The 19,811-nt window shown below is 38.7% G+C and overlaps 1 protein-coding gene across 1 annotated transcript in view; it reads right to left on the bottom strand.

The window, feature by feature from the left end:
- Positions 1 to 736: 736 nt before the first annotated feature.
- The window catches only part of rgs12b (regulator of G protein signaling 12b), an 82,469-nt gene continuing 63,394 nt past the window's right edge, over positions 737 to 19,811 (bottom strand). The window contains 14 exon segments of the mRNA XM_046870388.1: positions 737 to 1,516; positions 1,772 to 1,868; positions 2,866 to 2,933; positions 4,041 to 4,137; positions 4,709 to 4,835; positions 4,992 to 5,065; positions 6,615 to 6,809; positions 8,818 to 8,912; positions 9,169 to 9,313; positions 12,448 to 12,627; positions 13,937 to 14,080; positions 14,330 to 14,422; positions 14,717 to 14,823; positions 14,826 to 14,885. Of these exon segments, the coding sequence (XP_046726344.1) occupies positions 978 to 1,516; positions 1,772 to 1,868; positions 2,866 to 2,933; positions 4,041 to 4,137; positions 4,709 to 4,835; positions 4,992 to 5,065; positions 6,615 to 6,809; positions 8,818 to 8,912; positions 9,169 to 9,313; positions 12,448 to 12,627; positions 13,937 to 14,080; positions 14,330 to 14,422; positions 14,717 to 14,823; positions 14,826 to 14,885 (2,021 nt within the window). The 3' untranslated portion in view covers positions 737 to 977.

A 19,811-nucleotide genomic window follows, 5' to 3' on the forward strand; every position in this document is an offset into this window, starting at 1 on the left:
TTCAGCGAAATGTCAGAAATTTGCAGATGAAACTTAATAATCTCTTCTCATTAGAATTCTAATGCAGCTTTCGATTCAGGAATTTACCGTTACAGTAACTCATGACGACAGCTTTTGTCCCCAGTCTGGTTCTGCACCTGTTCAGGCCTGTCATGACAATTAAGCAGGAAGCCAATATGCTATCATGGGTGTCAATTCGTATGATTTTTTTCAATCTAGCTGACAAATAAAATTCCCCAACATTAACTCTTTTATACACATCCATGATTCGTCATTGGATCCAGTCTTGCATTTCATGGTCTCATAAAGACATATAATGTCATATTAATTTTTGTTATTGACGAATATGATTTTAAAAGTGAATAATAAGCTGAGGTTTTGAGCGGTTAATAAGAAGAAGGTGAGAGCCAGGCATAGCAATAATAAAAAAAAAGTCAGGAGGTGGTGCGACGTTTTTTTTTTTTCTCACCGCTTCATATTCGTTCATTTACACTTGTTCTAATTCCTTTCGTTTTTTGCGAGGATGTGTACACTCCCAAAGAGAGCATGATGGTTGTAGTTAACCACAATCGGACTGTTTACAATCATCTTCACTGGGCTTCCGGTAGAAGGGAAGCGACAAACAACTGTCGTGTTTGTGTGCGTCATATAGTGTGACAGCAAAACAAACAAACTGGACGTACAAAACCTTTCGAACGAAGGTAATCAAAGCTTGTTGGTTAGCATTATATATATATATATATATATATATATATATATATATATATATATATATATATATATATATATATATATGTCTCTCTGCCAATAGTTCAGTAAAGTGCTTGTCGAGGGTGACGTATGTACAAAGGGACAGTGGCGGCTTTGATGGGATTTGGCAAAGAGGAGAACAACAGCAAGTCCACAGCACTCGATAGAACACACGTGGAGATTTTCAGGAAGAACATTAGAGGAGTGTGCGAGAGGAAAAACACAGGTCACACTGGAGAGGTACCTGGCTGGGCCCAGCTGTCCTGGTAAGCATTCTCTCTGAGGAGGCGGGGTCGGTCTGGGGAGCGAGGGAGGGGCAAAGGAGACGGAGGGAGGAGCAGGCTGTTAGGGATGGCGATATCGCCTTCACCCACCAGCGTCAGGTCCGTACCATGCTCCTCTTCCTCCACTGCTTGGCCGCCACACTGTCGCTTCCATTCTCCGTGACTGTGCGAGATGGGGGAGAGGGTGGGGCCAAACGTCGCATGCTTATTGGGAGCAGGGTTCCTATGGAGTGGTATGAAAGCTCTCCGGCTGCCTGGCCCTTCCACACCCGAATCCAAGCTCTGTGTCTGGTGGCTGGCGCTGAGAGCAGAGCCGTTCTCTCTAGAGCGGGGACGGGGCTTGCGGGGATTAGGGGCGACTCCGGGACTTGTGTCAGGGTCAAGGCGCAGGAAGTCAGGCAAGACGAGGTCAGATTTGTTCAGCAGACCCCGCTGGTCGTCAGCTCGGTTGCTCTGTGCTTTGGATATGAGCTCGAAGAATTCTGGTTTCGAAAAAACACAGCTTTTAAAACCACCGTTTGGGAAACAAATTAATGCATTGATACTTTGAGAGAGAGAGAGAGAGAGAGAGAGAGAGAGCATTCTTCTGTGAAAGAACATTAGTATTAGGTTCGCTGTGGTGTGCTAGCATTAGCTCAGCCTGGTTAAGCAAAAGATGTAGCCAAGCAATATAAAGTTAATTTAAACAACCGTACATAGAAAGGAAAGGAGGTTAGATAGAGGGCAAGGAACTTTACCTTCAGCTTCATCTATATTAAGCTTTTTCTGTTTTCGCTTTTCCACCTGGGCCCTGGTTTTGACAGTCGAAGCCTTCCCTGATGATCTGTCTTCCGCCTGAGTGGTCACAATGAGAACGGGGCACGTTAGGGATGGGTGCATGAGGGCTGAAGTTGCTATGGGTCTTTTTCCACTGCACAAACTACTCACTACTAAGTGCCCCGTTTACTTGCTTTGAGGTACCTGGTCAAATTGGTTAGCTGGGGGTGGGGCCACCAGAGCTGTCTGTTTCCCTATCTAACTCGAGTCTGGTTTACCTTATGCTCTTCGTAATTTTTCGATCCAATAGCACCAAAGTAGCCAGAGCAACATGATAGACTTTGTAGGTAAAAAATTCCGAACAACTGGTTAATTGATAACTTCATCCTTGTTGAACTTATCCATGGAATCATCATGCAGGGGTAAATGAATCAGTAGCTTCCAGTGTTATCACTGAGATCATTAAGCCGTCTCTCCAGTGATTCGGAAATAAACTAGAACACAATGTCCTACAGTTGGGTTTTTTTTTTTATTATTATTATTATTATTAGGGACAGTTCTTGTTTTTTGACTGAGCAGTGGAAAAATGCCCTGTGGGAATTCTTCTTTAAGAATGGGGGAGATCTAATTCATAAGGGGGCAGTAGACTATTTCCTGGACTTGCATCCACATACACATTGAAAACTCTAGTGCCACTACAGTCGCTGCACGAATTCAGATCTACTCCACCGAAGCACAGCATAATGGCCGCCACCACCACCACCACCACCGACAACCACCACCACCACCACCAAAGTTCTCGTTGCTTCGCAATCCCGCGCTAGAATTTCAGGTAAATTAACCTCAAGTGTAGGCAGAGAGCACAAATGAGCTGTAGGACTGCTGGAGAAAGAGTGTGGTTAGATCATCCACAGGTGTTGAGATACACACACAGCCTCGGGAAGACAGAGAAGAGGTGGAGGGGGTGGCCATGCACAGATTCCTCCACCACACAGGCCAAAGAGACAGACAAGTGCGACAGAAAAGTGTGTTTTCATACACAGTGGTTATAGAAACCTATATAACATGTGCTTACTGTAGCAGACTGACTTCGTGCGGACAGTGGCGGCCCGTGGCTTTTGGTCAAGGTCAGTTTCTGTTTGTCTGTAGGGGAGGAGCAGAACGAAGGAAGAATGAGATCAGATAGTGGGCCTGGTGTTTACAGAGCTGAAACAGATAAGCATACAAATTTAGAAAGGAATCATGGATGATAAGCTGTCGACTTTTTTTTTGCCTTTCCTCACTAAACAAACGATTAACGAAGAATCTCGTACCCAGGATTAGACTCTATAAAAAAATAAAACATTTTTATATTTCCTAATTATATCATAAAACAAATTCAAGTTTTTAATATATCTTAATATATTAACTTAGGATTAGAGTTAAAGGCAGGTATAGACACAAAAAAGGGAGACAATGATAAATACATTTTTAGCTTATATCTTTTTTTAGAATAAATACCAGTCATTTATTCCCATTGGCCTGTGGGTGAATTCTTTAATCCATTAATGATATATATCGTTTTATATATTTTCTCAATGCAAGCATGCCCATCCAACTTATCCCACAAGTCTCTTAAACTCAGTTCTCTTTTACAATCATACTCATGTTCATCTTGCACATTACATTGTCACTGTTACTGTTTTTGGTTTGTTATTGTCATACCTTATTCTATTCTATATAATTTGTACTTCCCATCTGCACATCAAAAGATATTTGCACTATTTTTACTACCAATTTATCATTTTCTAATATATTTTCTCATATTTTCTCTTATTTTACATTTACAATACACACTTAAGGCACAATTATTTGTGCAGCCGATCAGGTTTACGTTTCACCGCAAGTTGTATTCTGTATTTAACTGTTTGACAAATAAAAAATCTTGAATTCTGACTTTATATTTGTAGCTGTGATGACAGTTCAAATCATAGGTTTTCAACTAATGGAAAGGAAAAACAATATAAAGATAAAAATAAGAGAAAAGTAACAAAAATGAATAAAATAAAGTATAAAGGTATATGAAAATATAGTCTGACTATAGAGTATATATATATATATATATATATATATATATATATATATATATATATATATATATATATATATATATATATATATGTGTGTGACAGTTTTGGTGATGTTCCTTGCGTCTGGTTAAATTTAGAACGATTCACAAATGCTAAAATTTCCTTGGTTGATATGTCTTACCTTTTGCAGCGCCATGCTCAGCCATCTCCAGCACCACTCTGAGTCCATCCAGGTTGGAAATGGGCAAGCCCAGGTCCAGCGGCTCCTTCTCCCCACTCTGTATACACACACAGACACAATCACACACTCCTTTATAAACAGCATTAGACTGACTCTGAATTATCAACTGGGAAAAATGATGATGGATGCATGCAGGTACATTTTATGTGTAATATGTCAATGGGTAAAACAACTCTTCTAAACAGAAGCATGGTTCACCACAAGGTTAACTGAACAGACAGTTAAATACGCTTCACAATTTTATAAAAGTATTTCTATACTATTCACGTTGCTTAATTAGTCAAATTAAATATGAAACATTGTGTTTTACATCTTAACCTGTGGGTCGGTCTTCGTGAGCAAACTGTTATGTGAATATTCTGGAAAGCGCCAGCAATCAGAAAACTGTCATCAGTCTATTTTAATCACTTCATCACATCTCTTTCAATGTGTCTATATTTTTTTTATAGAGTGAAGAGAAAAATCACCAGCCACTTAAATGTCATGAAGCTATTTACATTCATATTATTCATTATATTAATATCTACAAAAAAATAATAAAAATGCTGAACAACACCAAAAGGAGATGTTGAACCACACGACAGCAGATCAGTCAATATGATACTCACAATCCTGGCTACCAGGTCTCCTAAGTGCAGGCCGTATTTAGCCACGACTGGCCTCAGCACCTCGGTCACAGGCTTGGTGGGTTTAGCTTTCAGTCCTACAGAGCGGTTTATGGGCACCAGATCCAGCCTAAGGGGGGGAAATACCCTGATTATTTACAATACATCATAAAGAACATTAATATGCCACAGGCTATACCTTGCACTCTAACATTGAAATATAGATGAATAATCATTTCTAAAAGCGAATAAAGTCGATAGATTGAAGCGAGTGAGCTGTGTGTACCTGAATAATGTACGTTTTTCTAGTCGCAGGTCTCGGGAACACAGCGTCATGCAGTCCTGGTCTAATACTAAAGGCTTTACACACAGACAATGCACACTATTATTACACAACACAACAGCAGAGGATTGGATATCGCTTAGAATCACGCAAACACACCCAGAACACTCACACCATCACATCCTTTTCGGTTTATTACAGAATAAAAATAATAATAATAATAATACAAATAATTATAATTGTTACATGTGCAATTACTTGTATAACTGTATCATTGTAGTCTGACTTTTTCTGCCATCTGTTTGCTATTGCTACTATTTCTGTCACTGCTGCTACACATTACATACAGTATATTTCAATAAGATTTGAAATTCATTGATTGTACAACATCTAAACCTAATATATAACAATGTGTATATTTTATTTTAAATTTCTTATATTTTATTGTACTTTGATATTTACTTAATGTTCACTTTAATTTTACTGTGAGCAACTGCAACCCAACCATTTCCTGTGAGATGAATAAAGCAGAACTGCAACAATTATTCGAAGAAAATCGTTAATAATCGATAATGAAATCCGTTGTCAACAAATGCCGTTAGCAATTAGTTGGGCTGCTTAAGTTATGGTTTAGGGTGACGGTAATCTTACACATCCGCTTGCAAAATTACAGAGTACAGGTCAACCAGCAGCAGGAAAAAGTGTGTCCAATGAATTAGAGCTTTTTATATTAAACAAAGCATGAGTGCATTTTATATTAAATGCAACAAAGAAAACTGTACCTGGAAGTTAGGCAAAGCGGAGTTTGTGTGGGATGGAAGTACCACAGTAATGCACACTCACGTGAAAATAAAAAGCACTGGTGTCGGTGAATGACGGTGAAACATCAGCATGGTAACCAGAAACTGCATAATCCTCATTATGTAAAAATGGTGTAGTTTAATAAATTGCTATTGTGTAAATTGTTTGTAAATTTTGGACAGTCACACCGGATCTGTTCTATCGTGACTGGAGAGCATCAGGTTGGGCGAACAGCCTGAGAGCGACATAGTGATGGAGTCAATCAAAACGCTGCGCTTCTCCATTACATTCTCTGTTTATAGTATTTGTCTACTACAACAGTTAATCTGTTTTCAAACATGATTTACTGCAGCTTTACTATGTTCAAATGCTTGTTTTCAATGTTTGTACATTTAATTTATGCATATATAATTTTATTATTATACAAAATTTTATTTATTATATATTTGAGATGCTTATATCTTCACAAATGAACAAAATGTCTCTGTATTTTTTTAAATAATCAAAACAATGTATTATATTTTATATTGATTTTTTTAAGTCAACTTGCCATCTGCAAAATACAATACAAATGAATTTACCTTTCATACTCAAATGCTCACAAGCAGCCACTATAAGCTATATATAGTTGATATATAATATATAACTTAATATGTGTCTTTTGCATTTTTCAAGCACACTTGTGTACAATTGAATACACTTTTATACTTATTCTTCTGGTTAGTAGATCATTAAAATAATTGTTAGTTAGAATAAAGTATTCTGATTCTTATATCAAACACACAAAAATAGCACTGAATAAAAAAGCTCGTCTTCCGCTGTTACCTTCTCTCCTCCCACCAGGAAAAGATCTACAGCTGCCAGGTTGATGCAGAGTTTCTCACACAGGCCCAGCAGAACCTCACGGATGGACACGCTGGGTCTTATGGGTACTGAGCAACACGACCCGTCCGGCAGGTTAATGTTACAGTAACGTACGGCGCGCTCCGATAACGACATGGAGTTACGCGACACCTCTCCCTGAACACGGAGAAAGAACGACAAGAAGAAGGGAGAGAGAAAGAAATTTAAAAAAGGATCAATGTGGTTTACAAGTGTTGGAATGGATTTCTAAATAATACAATAGCAGCCTTCTCGACAATGCTGGAACTGGAAGGACATGCAGATAAGTGACCAATCTTTTATTTGAAAACAGCTTGTGCTGGTATACTATAACAGCAATCCCCAACCTCTTTTGCACCAGTTTCACGTAGGACACACCTTGGTGGGGGGGGGGGGTGTCATGCATATAACTCAACGTACCAACGTTCATATTATATTACTATGATACATATTAAATGATTTAATTATTAAATATACAGGTAGTCCCTGACTTACAATATACATCTTAAAAATACATAACCTAAAAATATCGATTCAAATAAGTCGAGACATGGCCTACCCTTAAAGATGGTGATCAGAATGGGGAGTAAACTGTAATCTGTTCATCATTGAACAAAATATAGTATTGCAAAGCAACTTACAGTAGCGTAATGTATAAACTACACAGTATATATGCATGTGGCATGTAGCGGGCGCGTGGCAGCGTCCAGCGACAAGGATAAAAAGACAAGAGCTAAAAAATGGGCTCTGAAACACCAAAAACACAAAAAATATGCGCTCTAACACAGACAGCTGAACTCTGTCGACCACTGGTAAGAGTGAGGCATCTAACAAGGTCGAAGGTGCATACATCCTGGCAACGTCCCAACATACCGTATCACATATACAGCAGTGGTGGACAGTAATGAAGTAAATGTAATTCATTACTGTAGTTAAGTAGCTTGTTTGCGTGTCTGTACTTTACTCAAGTATGTCCATTTGGGGAGACTTGGACTTCACTATATTGTTGGTATCTACTCACAAAAATATACACTGCAGTGTCAGTTCCACAGCAATCAGAACATTTTAAAAGAAAGAAATGATGGAAGAGACTAACTTCGCTAAACCAGGCATGCCTCAACAACCATGGCCTTATTTGCTTATATTACTTTTTGAAGTAGTTTTTTGCGCTCATGATTATTTTAATAATTAGTGTTTGACTCATTAATCTTATTCTATTAATGGATTGGCGTGCTATAAGTAACGGTGTATTTTCTGAGTTGATTTAGTAAAGAGTCTTGTGACAAAAATGATAATTAAACATCATAGCCATAATAAATCATAGTACTTTTGAAGGCAAATACTTTTTTTTGTGCTTTTACTCAAGTGAAAGTTTAATGAGAGCACTTTTGCTTTTAGTGAAGCAATATTTTACCTACTGTTTCTTTACTTTACCATCCACCACTGCATATACGCTGCTATGTTGCCTGTCACGCAAAATCTCAAATATTTGTACAATTTTGTCATATTGTTATCATCATTGTAAGATGGAAAAAAACGTAAGTCAAATTATTGTAACTCAGGAACTACCTGTATATAGCTAATGAAAATGTAACTCAACTCAGGTAGAATCAAAGGGAGCTGTGACTAAAACAAGTACAAGAAATTAGCATAGAAATGGAAATTTTCTTAAAAAAAATTAAAATAAAATAAAAAACCCGCAGACAGTGAAAATACCAAATGATCCACTGCCCGGTACCGATTGGTGGACCACTGTTTTACTGATTTTTTTTCCTTAAACTCTTTATTCTGTCACTCTCTAATATCTATCTCTCGCATATCTAAACGCAAGCATGAGAGACATAATGTTTGCATCTCTTATGAACTAATATGGATTCTAATTATACTCGGTTTCTTTTTAGTCTGAGAGCATCAGCAGGTACAAGTACCCACATTGCAAATAAAAAAAATAAAAGCAAATATTTATTGTACCCGTTGAAATAATGTGTCAACAATCAAATATGTTGTATTAAAGTAGGTCAAAGGAGTTTATTTACAGTCAGAGAAGTCCATAACTGCAACATATCAAACACAAAAAGGTAATGTGCTTTATTCGCCCGCAGGCAGATGGTGCGTCTGGTCAGAATTAGAGCTAGTGGTTCCTCACCTCGTTCTTCCCTGATGCCGAATTGCCGAGCTCCAGACTCGCGCCAGAAGATAAAGAACCCTGTGACTCTCTGCGCCCATCGTTGCCTGAAAAGCCTGAAGCGACAGCAAACACACAATAATCACACACACTCGTTCAGATCCACTTTTATGTACTCTATAGAGAGATTATCCTAAAAAAATTCATAATAATCATGCTCGGAGGCAATAACATGAACACACACACACACACACACACACACACACACACACACACACACACACACACACACACACAATAAATCAAATCCAGTAAAGAAAAAAAGAACACACACAATGTAAATACAACATCCATCCATTCTTTTCAACTCACTGTACTCTCCCAGGTCTTTCTTTTTGTGTCCTTTCCCAAAACTTCGGTTCCGGGGCCAGGGGAATAAACTTCCTTTCTTTTTATCGCTGTGTTCATCTTTACACTCCTCGTTTAGTGCCTTCACCGATTTGCTCTTCTTCTCCTCCTGCAAAAACCGTTCATCATTTCTGTTTTTTTTTCTTTCTCCCCCTTATTTAAATCACTTTCGCAAACAGAGCATGTGATAACAGGGTGAGATTCACTTCCCAGACACTGAGAAGCCTTTTTCTCTAAACACACTGTCAGCTCTGGAATGATGAGATGTAAGGCAGAGATGGAGAAAGTCTTCTCAGGCCAAGACTTTACAACCCTGCTTCCTGATTTGATCAAACTGATAACTCTCAAATTCCATGAAAACGTGAACATCGGGTCATTCCTAGTATCCTTCATCGTGTTAGCGTAGAGAAAAAGCAATATATGGCACTGGAAATTAAGACCTCAGCAATTAACTTTGTTTTCTGTGTAAAGGTGCTGCATTTAACACTCTGTGGGTAAAGTCTCTTTTGTGGGCTTATTGTTGTGATTTGCGAAACAGCTTCCGGTTCGGATTGCGTACTTTGATACACAACGTCACTCTGCGTTCCCTCTTTATCATCATCAGCACACTCTATTTAGTGGCGGACAGTAATGAAGTAAATGTAATTCTCTACAGTACTTATGTAGCTTCTTCATCTGTACTATATTTCAAAGTCACCACTGACTATATTACAGGGATGTTAGGGTTTGGTCGGATTTGTTGACTGTCCTTTGATAGTCATCTGGTTTTACCATGTTCTTCTGAACATAATCCAATCTCTGTGAGCTTGAGTTCTAGAAGCTTTCCTGACATTTAATCGAATTATAGGAGAATAATAAAACACAGCAAGTGCTGTTACAGGAAAACAATTACCGTAATTTCCGGACTATAAATAATAAATAATCCGGACCATATATAAGCCGCACCCACTGAATTTGACAAATTTGATTTTTATTTTAAACATAAATAAGCCGCACCTGTCTATAAGCCGTCTACACAAACTAATGAACTTTACACAGGCTTTAATGAAAGACAGTGTCTGTTACACAGGTGAAATATGTTGTGGCTCCGTTAAGAGCAGAGCGGTATTTTGGGAATAGCCTGCTGCCGTTTTTTCCGGTATTACTGCATGTGTGCCAGACTGAGGAATATGTCCTTATTATTTTCTGAAGTTTCTTTGACTAACCCGTAACGCTGTTGCCAAGAAAAAAAAAAAAGCGCGAGTTTTGGAAACCTGTCTGTGCTGTGATGCTGTGCAGCTCAGAACACAGGTGAGATGCGTTTTTTTGTTTCCGTTCGGAAATTTCATTGGTTTAATGTTATGGGGCTCAGTTTTTTGGCTTGAAGTTTGTGAAACCGGGAAAAACCCAGGAACAAATTCATAAATAAGCCGCTTCGTTGTTTAAGCCGCGGGGTTCAAAACGTGGGGAAAAAAGTAGCGGCTTATAGTCCGAAAAATATGGTAACAGCGGGCGTGGTGGTGTGCAGCCACCAGATGCAGTTACTGCTACCACCCTGATGGTGGTTACAGTATATTCATATAACAGCATATCCCAAAGTATTTCATTCCTCTTATGCAACATCAATTTAATTCTTAGTTACATTTAATATAATTATGGAATCGCTGTAAAAGTCACTTTCCCAGGAAGAGAGAAAAAACACACAGAAACTGTTTGAGAAACCGCAACACATGCCTTCCGAACCTAAATAAATAAATAAATAAACCGTACCTCTGTCCTCCCTGTGGGAAGGAACAGCTGAAAGGTTAAGATGTTGGACTTCTAATCAGAAGGTTGTGAGTTTAAATCCCAGCACCACTAAGCTGCCACTGCTGAGCCCTCAACTGCTCATTAGTATAAACGAGATAAATAAATCGCTTTGGATAAAAGCGTCTGCCAAATGAACGTACATACGCTATATTGCCAAAAGCTCATAAGCATAAGCCCCACTCTTCTGGGAAGATGTTCCACTTGATTTTGGAGTGTGCTTGTGGACATTTGTGTTCATCAGCAACAAGGGTGTTAGTAAAGTCAGGTACTGGTGTAGGTGAGGTGAGAAGGCCTGGGGTGCAGTCAGTGTTCTAATTCATTTCAAAGGTGTTCAGTACGGTTCATGGAGCTCGTTTTCCAAGTTCAAGAGAATGCAAAATCTTATAATAACGCATCCAAAGACGTCCTGTACAATTGTTACCCTTGTTTAATAACACACGGCCATACAAGACCCAGGGTAAGATGTTACTATGGAAACGCAAAGCAAGCATATTAATGCAAACTAGTGATTCACCTTGCAGCTGCACTACTGTGAGAGCAGCTGTTATTGAAAATTGATCAACATGTTCTGACCAATCGGGTTCGAGAATTCAAATGCCGTGGCATAAATGAATAGAAACGCGTGAACAAGCTGAAACTACTTAATGAGTCTGATTTATCATTATGCTAGGGTAACCTCATCACGCCTTTTGTGCTGAGATTAGAGAGTGTGGATATTCAGAAGCCATTTAAAGACACCAGGTGTTTCCTCCCTGCTGGGCGGCTCGTTTGGGCAGGTGTTAACGCTCTGAACTTCTTGTGCTAAGCGAAGCCCAGGACTTGAGCCCCTTGAAAACACAATTAAGCAATAGAAATTATGGAGAATGGAACCAACTAGATATTGCGGGATGCAGCCAGTGATGTGAACACTGTGAGTGCAAACATACTTAAAGTTGTGTAGTATAAACCCTGACCCCCCACCCAAAAAAAAAACCAAACCAAAAAAAACTACGCTTACACCAAATATTTTAGTGATTTTAAAACTGCTCTTACAAACGTAATCTTTCCGGATAAATTGTAAATGATCTCTTTATTTCTTCGTATGTATTCTGTGATGTTTAATTTTTTCTTTCTTATATTACCATTATCATTTATTATTATTTTATATCTTTTTTATTTCTTTGCTTGAAAAACGCTTTGAAATGTTACTTTTAAAGGCGCTTTATAAAATAAAAATTATTATTAGAATTACAAAGGTATCTGTTTCAGTTAGTTTTACATTAAGCTAACAAGATAACGCCATTTTTACTCAATACCAACAACAACAACAAATATCGTTTTGCTACTAAAGTAAAAACAGAGCAATAATTTGCTGCATTCAAATAAATTTGGTCTATGCAAGGATACTTAGTGGAAGAGTGTGTGTGTGTGTGTGTGTGTGTGTGTGTGTGTGTGTGTGTGTGTGTGTGTGTATACCTTCTTGGGTGTGGACAGGTTGGAGCGCTCTGAGCTGGTGCTATGTTTGGACGTGGGGCTACTGGGGATGTGGTGTGGGTCTGGTAGAGGACGTCCCTCCACCTCAGCCAGCATACACTCCTGATACAGGAAGGACTTCAGGAAGCGTGTGTAACTGTCAAACTTCATCAGGTTAAAGATCTGCAGAAATGGAAAAAAAAAAAAGTCAGAATGGAGTAAACGAATGTACCGAACACAATAAAACAGCTGGAGACTTTCTGCCTTCAGGAGAGAAACGATGATGGCCGACACTCGGTCTCTGAATGCGCTAATTCTGCTCGGAGATAAGAGGCTCCTTTTTGGGACAGAACAAATCTCGCATTCAGAGCAAGAGCTTGGTAAAGTTTGCAGTGTGCCATGCCAGGGTATCGCTCCTGGGCTTCCAGAAACTTTTTTCCATTCCATCATGTGCACTGTGAGTGTCGGCTACAGGGCTCTGAAACATGGAAGGCTATTTACACAACCTCGTGATAGCAGGGTCGGAGGGGTAAGTCTTCTTCTAACGGTGAGAAGACAAACAGCAGACTGTCTCTCCATATGCGGCTTTCTTAATGCTAACACTTATCTCTTACACAAGCGTGCTGTCAACAACACCACTACTCCGGTTCAGCGCTCGCACACATCTCCAGCTCTTCTCATCCATCATTTATTTGAACATTCATTTGTCATTCAGCAGCCACAGTCTAAATATGAGGCAAGTTAAGGAGAATAGTGTAATTATGTCTGGAACCACTACCCTGTAAAAAAAAAAAAAAAAAGGAAAAAAGAACGATATACAGAAACCACAAGCACAAGGAGCCATTGAATAATTTTTTTTCATTTATTTAATTTTATTTAAACAACTTAATATATGCCGATTTAATCGATTACTTAATTTAATCAATATAATAAGTATATTATTAATTAATTTAATTTATACAATGTTATTTACATATATTCTATTTTTATTAAATATTAATGCCAAGCAGGCATTTTATTTAAAATAAAAAAAAAAGTTAAACTTTTGAGGTTCACAAATTTTAACAAAAACATTAAAAACTAAAAAAAAAAATGTTAAAAAAAAAAAAAACAACAAGCAATTTTACGTTTTGCATCAAACTGCACCGAACGGGACATAAAAACCAGGGTACGGACCGAACTGTGAATTTTGTTTACTGTTACACCCGTACATTAAATTATCTTACACTACTTTTTGCCTTTTGTCACAGAGAGTCAACACCTTCTGGCCAATCAGATGGAAGGATCGAGCAGTACTGTGATATTCAGAGCATTCAAAAAAATGATTTTGCAAAATCTTGTGGAAATTTTTCGGACTAAAGCTGACAGCAGCAGCAGTCTAATGAGCTCTAATTACATCTCATTTCCACTGAGTACTCAATGTTCCGTACTTCTCTCTGGTCCAGGCGTTTATTTAAATGAACTAGTGCACTTTGTGTGGACTCTTACGTACTTGTAGCTGCTGCTCCTTGAACATGTCGGGCCGTGGAGCGTTGAGGATGTCGTCGGCCAGCTGTGCCTGACTGTCGATGTTGACCGGCGTGGTGGCTTTACTGGACAGGAAGCTGTTGTAGATCTCTCTCGCCTTCTGGGATAACTAAAGGTCACAGGTCATGACGTGGTCAAAAGCGGATCGGCGTTTGCGACAGCCAGGATTTCATCTAGCTTTAATAACACTTATGACTCACGCAGTAAAAAACATTATATTATAAGTACGCGAAAGGCGCAAGAGCTTGAATTTTCAGAATGTTTTGTACATGAATAACTCAGGCAAGTGTTTTGTGTGGGAGTTTCACTCAAGCGTTTCGCTTTGCTTCAGGTGAAGGGAAGCTGGAAAGCTGTGTACCTGCTTCTTGTCCGTTTCTGGAACATGGCTGAAAAATTCACACGCTTGCCAGAACAGGATATTCTCCTCACTGAACTCCTTCTTCAGAAACTCCTGCCGAGTCAGAAAAACAACACCCCCTTTAATCATGCAACCAGCAGAGACATTAGACCAGCTGCGCTCTTCTTTAGGCAAGCACTAATGGCATGTTTAAAGCAGGCCGAGTTATATTTAAACAAAAATTCCATTCTCAGTACCAGCTCGTTTCTCCAATCTTTATAAAGCTACTGAAATTGCAATTATTTTTGTTAGAAACACGGCATCTGTTCACTTCTAAAGGCTGTAAATTCAGAATTAGTGGATTCGAAGGATAAAAGATGATGGAATTATGTTGGAACTGCGACGTACTGAGAAGTAACGGATGCCGACGGGGTCCTGCAGCAGACGCTCAAAGCAGACGGCCCATGCCGCCACGCGACGCTCTGGGTGCCGTCTGTGGCACTGCACACTGGGAGACTGGCATTGCTGTTCAGGCTGTTGTCACTGCCGCAGCCCTTCAGATCGGCACTGTTCAGCTCTGCACACACACACACACAAGTACACAATTAGTGTCACTGCTGCACATCAACAGCAATTACAACAATAACAGCTGAATCTTAAGCATTCAGTAAATATTCCACAAAAGGTTTATTTTTAGCACTTCTCAGAAAGCTATAATCAAAACCCGATTCCAGACAATTTCAAGAACCAGAGAGTTTAAAGTCAGAGTAACAATGTATTTTGATTCAATTCCTTCTTATTTACTTAGTGCGAGATGAGATATTAGATGTATTTAGTGTTTACTATTGCAAGTTTGAAACAGACTAAATCTTTTTCTTCTTCTTCTTTCGGCTGCTCCCATTAGGGGTCGCCACAGCAGATCATCTGTCTCCATACCCCCCCCTGTCCTCTACATCTGCCTCTTTCAAAGCAACTACTTGCATGTCTTTCTTCACCACATTCATGAACCTCCTCCTTGGTCTTCCTCTTTTCCTCCTTCCTGGTGGCTCCATCCTCAGCATTCTCCTACCAATATACCCCATGTCCCTCCTCTGCACATGTCCAAACCATCTCAATTGCGCCTCCCTCATTTTGTCCCCAAAACGTCCTACATGCGCTGTCCCTCTAATAAACTCGTTTCTAATCCTGTCCATTCTCGTCACTCCCAACAATAATCTCTTGAAACAGACTCAATAAATATTGAAAAACGTCAAGATAGACAAGAACAAAAAATAAAAAAAATACTGCATATATAATATATATCTAAATGCATTGCTGTAAGGAATACTGCTATACACATTATACAAACATACAAACACACACAGACACACCCATATACATGCACAAGACATACACACACACCATACAACATACTCACACACTCACATTATACAAATAGATATACACACACCTACACTGTAGACATACACACCATACTAAGACATACACACAAGACATGCATGAGCATACACACACATACACACACACACACACACACACCCCCATACTAAGACATATACACACACTTACACACTATAGTCATACACAGACGCATATACACACCATACACACAATACATGCATACACACATGCACACACTATACTCACACACCATACTAAGACATATACACACACTTTCACACCAAAATCATACACAGACGCACACACATCATACAAATACATATCCACACCATGACATGTTACAGACGTTTCAGTGCTGAAGCCTAAAAGAGTCCCAATCTGTTCCTGTGTCACTGTTAGACCGGATGAATCTGTATGTGAGCGACTGGTGGATCCCTATGTACCCGTTAGGGTTTTGTGTAAAAAAAGCTCACAATAACTCCACATATCCAAAGCTTCTCCATAACAGGAAGCTCCCACCAGGTGCTGAGGATTTCACAAGGCAGTCATTAGCACTCTGTTTCTCATTAACCCTCATCGCCTGGCCTTTGGGGTGACAGGCGATGTGTACATCTGAGAACATTTAGATTTATGGAAGACTCACAATTATATCATTACAATACAACTGAGCAGGTGAGCGTTAAATGGCCTTGCTCAAGGGCCCATCCCAGCTTGGTGGTGCTGGAATTTTAACTCATGACTTTCTGATCAAAAGTAAAATCTGAGTCACTGCCTCCCTTATAGCTACTGCTCCTTGTGCATCCATGCCAACAAACCCCCCTAAAACAAACTCTAAACTCTGATATCTGGGCTTGTCAAATTTATAAGCAAATACACTACATGTATAAAAGTATTGGGACTTCCAGCCATGTGTAATACTTCCCCGAAGTTTGAGGTACACAATCATATAGAACGTCTTTGGGTGCGATAGCATTCAAATTTCCCCTTCACTTGAACTAGGAGCCCCCAAATCTGTTCAAGCATGACAATGCCCCTGTGCACAAAGCCAGCATAATCAGTAATCTTCAGCCTGATATTGTTATTGGTATCATTAGTGAGAGTAAACACAGAAACACATGCCTAGATTGATTCCCATCCAACAGAAAGTTCCGACCAGATGCTAAAGGTTTCACAAGGCAGTCGTTAGTGCTCTGTTTCTCATTAGCCGCATAGCAGGTCCTCATTGCCCAGCCTTTGAGGAAACAAATGATGTGTACATCTGAGAACATGCGTTTAGCTTTTGCTCCTTTTTGCATCCATGCTAACAAACACCAAATATCTCAACTCTGATATCACTAGAGGTTAGAGTTAAAGACCTTCATCTTGGCCTGCTATAGAGCTCTGACCTCAACCTTATTGAAGACTTTTGGGATGTATTATAATGCTGACTGCACCCCAGACACCCTCACATCACCCTAAATCAGTATCTGACTTTGCTTACACCCTTGTGGCTAAATGAGCACAAATCTACACAAGTTTACTTCAAAATCTAGTAGAACATCTACCCAGAAGAGTGGAGGTTATTATAACAGCAAATGGGCACTGTGGCTACGTCTATACTAATTCGGATGAATTCAAAATCTTGATTTAAATTTTTCGTCTTAAAACGCTCTGCGTTCACTCTTTCGTTTTGACGCGTTTCGCTTCGACCAGCGTCATTTCCACCTGGGGTTTATTTAGTTTCCGGCTCTTTCAAACATTGCGCCAATGACTAAAAAATGCGATTTTACAAAGCCTCTGTTTTTACAGTCCATGCTGCAATGCAAAAATCCCGTTTTCAAATGTATCCACTTTGAAAAGAGTTTTCAAAATCTACGTCGTCTCAGTGTGGACAAAACGGTGAGGAAAAAAATGCATTTTATAATGAAAACATATTAGTGTGGACATGGACCATGTGAAACCAGATGTTCTTATGTTCAGGTGTACACAAACCTTGTTCCATAATATGTTGGAGTGTTTTTTTTTCTATGTGGAAATTAATCAATCTCTTCCACCACTTTGTTTCAGTGCTGTTATTGTGTTTTATATGGTACAGAGAATTATTCAGTGAGTACAATGTATTTAGAAGCACATCTCCTAATGGCCTTTCATCATGTCCAGTGTCCAAAATGATAAAACCATGCAACAGCTCCAAATCAACATTATGTATAATGTTTTTATGAGATTACCTCCAGTTGCTACACACACACACACACACACACACACACACACACACACACACACACGCACACACACACACACACACACTTCTAAACAACTATAACAACTATCACACTCTAGGTTAGCTGGGGTTGCACTGTAGGCCTGCTGGTAATGATTCAAAGCTTTTTATGGTTAAATAAAAAAGTATCTGCTTTTATATACCCAGATGGAAGCGATTCTTTTACTTGGTGAACTGAAGCGTCTGCGGATTGTCATTTCTAAAGCCTCGAGCTCAATTATACAATCTTCAGTACTTTTTTTATTTTTCAGTTTGTTTGTTTTTTTTAACTCTTTTGGTAACAAGTTAATCCTAAAGAAAAAAACTGAAGTTCATTGCATCTCGTAGTTCAATAATTGTTTACAGACACGTTGTCATTATTCTTTTTTTGTTTTGTTTTATGGTTCAGTTTGTTGTATGATTCCTAATATCTGAGATTTCTACATTCGCACTAATGGCATTTGGCAGACGCTCTTATGAGTGATTTTTAGTTCATTTATACAACTGAGCCATTGAGGGTTAAGGGCCTTGCTCAAGCAGTGAGGCAGCATGGTGGTACTGGGATGTAAACTTCTGACTTTCCAAGCCAACGTCTTATTATTTACATTTATGACATTCGGTAGACGACCTTATCCAGAGTGACTCCAAATGATCTAATTTCTACAACTAAGTAGAGGCCAAATGATGGGCATAGAATTTGAAAAGCTTTACAATCAGATTTCTAACGTCCAGTGGTGGACAGTAATGAAATTAATGTATTTCATTACTGTACTTATGTATTTTTTCTGCATATCTGTACTTTACTTTCCATTAGGGGAGAACTTAACTTCACTACATTTCAAAGTCAAATATCTTACTTTTTACTCAACTACATTTTGCAAATGTTTCTTTTTATTTTTGAGTGGATACAAACTTAACAGGTCTTAACACAGCAAGTCACCAATCACTTGAACTTTTGAACTTGTTTTGATTGGTGCTTGGTGGTATCTACTTAGCAAGAACATACAGCAAAACATTTTGAGAGGAATAAATGATCTTCCATCATTTATTCCTCTCAAAATGTTTTGCTGTATGTTCGTGCTAAGTAGATAACTCCTGACTCTGACTTGCCACAACACCCGTGGCCTCATTTGCGTGATTTTTTAGAAGGTGAACAGAAGGTTTTGGGCTCATGTTCATTTGAATAGATATCAATCAGTGTTTGACTCATTTATATCATTCTTTTAATAGATTGTTGTGCTGAGAGTAGCAGAGTCTTTTCACATAAACTGAGTTGATTAGTAAGAAAGAGTCTTGTGATAAAAATGATAATAGGAACATTATAGTTATAATAAATCATAGTGCTTTGAATAATTAAATGCATTTGAAGGCAAATACGTTTGTACTTTTACTTTAAAGTTTAAAGGGAGCACTTTTACTTTTGCTGAAGTCATATTTTACCTACTATATCTCTATTTCAACTCAAGTACATGGTTTGTGAACTTCATCCACCACTGCTAACATCTTAACCACTGATTTCCCTCATCCCCACTTTCAGGATATTGAAATGTGTCCTAATGATTTTATGAAAAAAAAAAAATTATTAATATTCTTAACCGAACATCTACCAGGTTCTGATAACTGACAAGTACACTTAATCCTGCACAATACAAATTTAGCGCTGCCATAACACAACACTCCAATGTTTAGAACCAAAACAGAATACAAAAAGCTTTAACACGTCACAACAAACGAAACATCACAATATTCGAAAACACTAACGATGCCATTTATTTGTTGCAACGTGACGCTTCCGAGTGAAAAGTTCGCTAAAATTCGACATGCTGCTACTGGTTAATATGCTAAAAGCAAAACATTTCAATT

This window comes from Silurus meridionalis, chromosome 2 (genome assembly GCF_014805685.1).
Source record: "Silurus meridionalis isolate SWU-2019-XX chromosome 2, ASM1480568v1, whole genome shotgun sequence".
NCBI lineage: Eukaryota > Metazoa > Chordata > Actinopteri > Siluriformes > Siluridae > Silurus > Silurus meridionalis.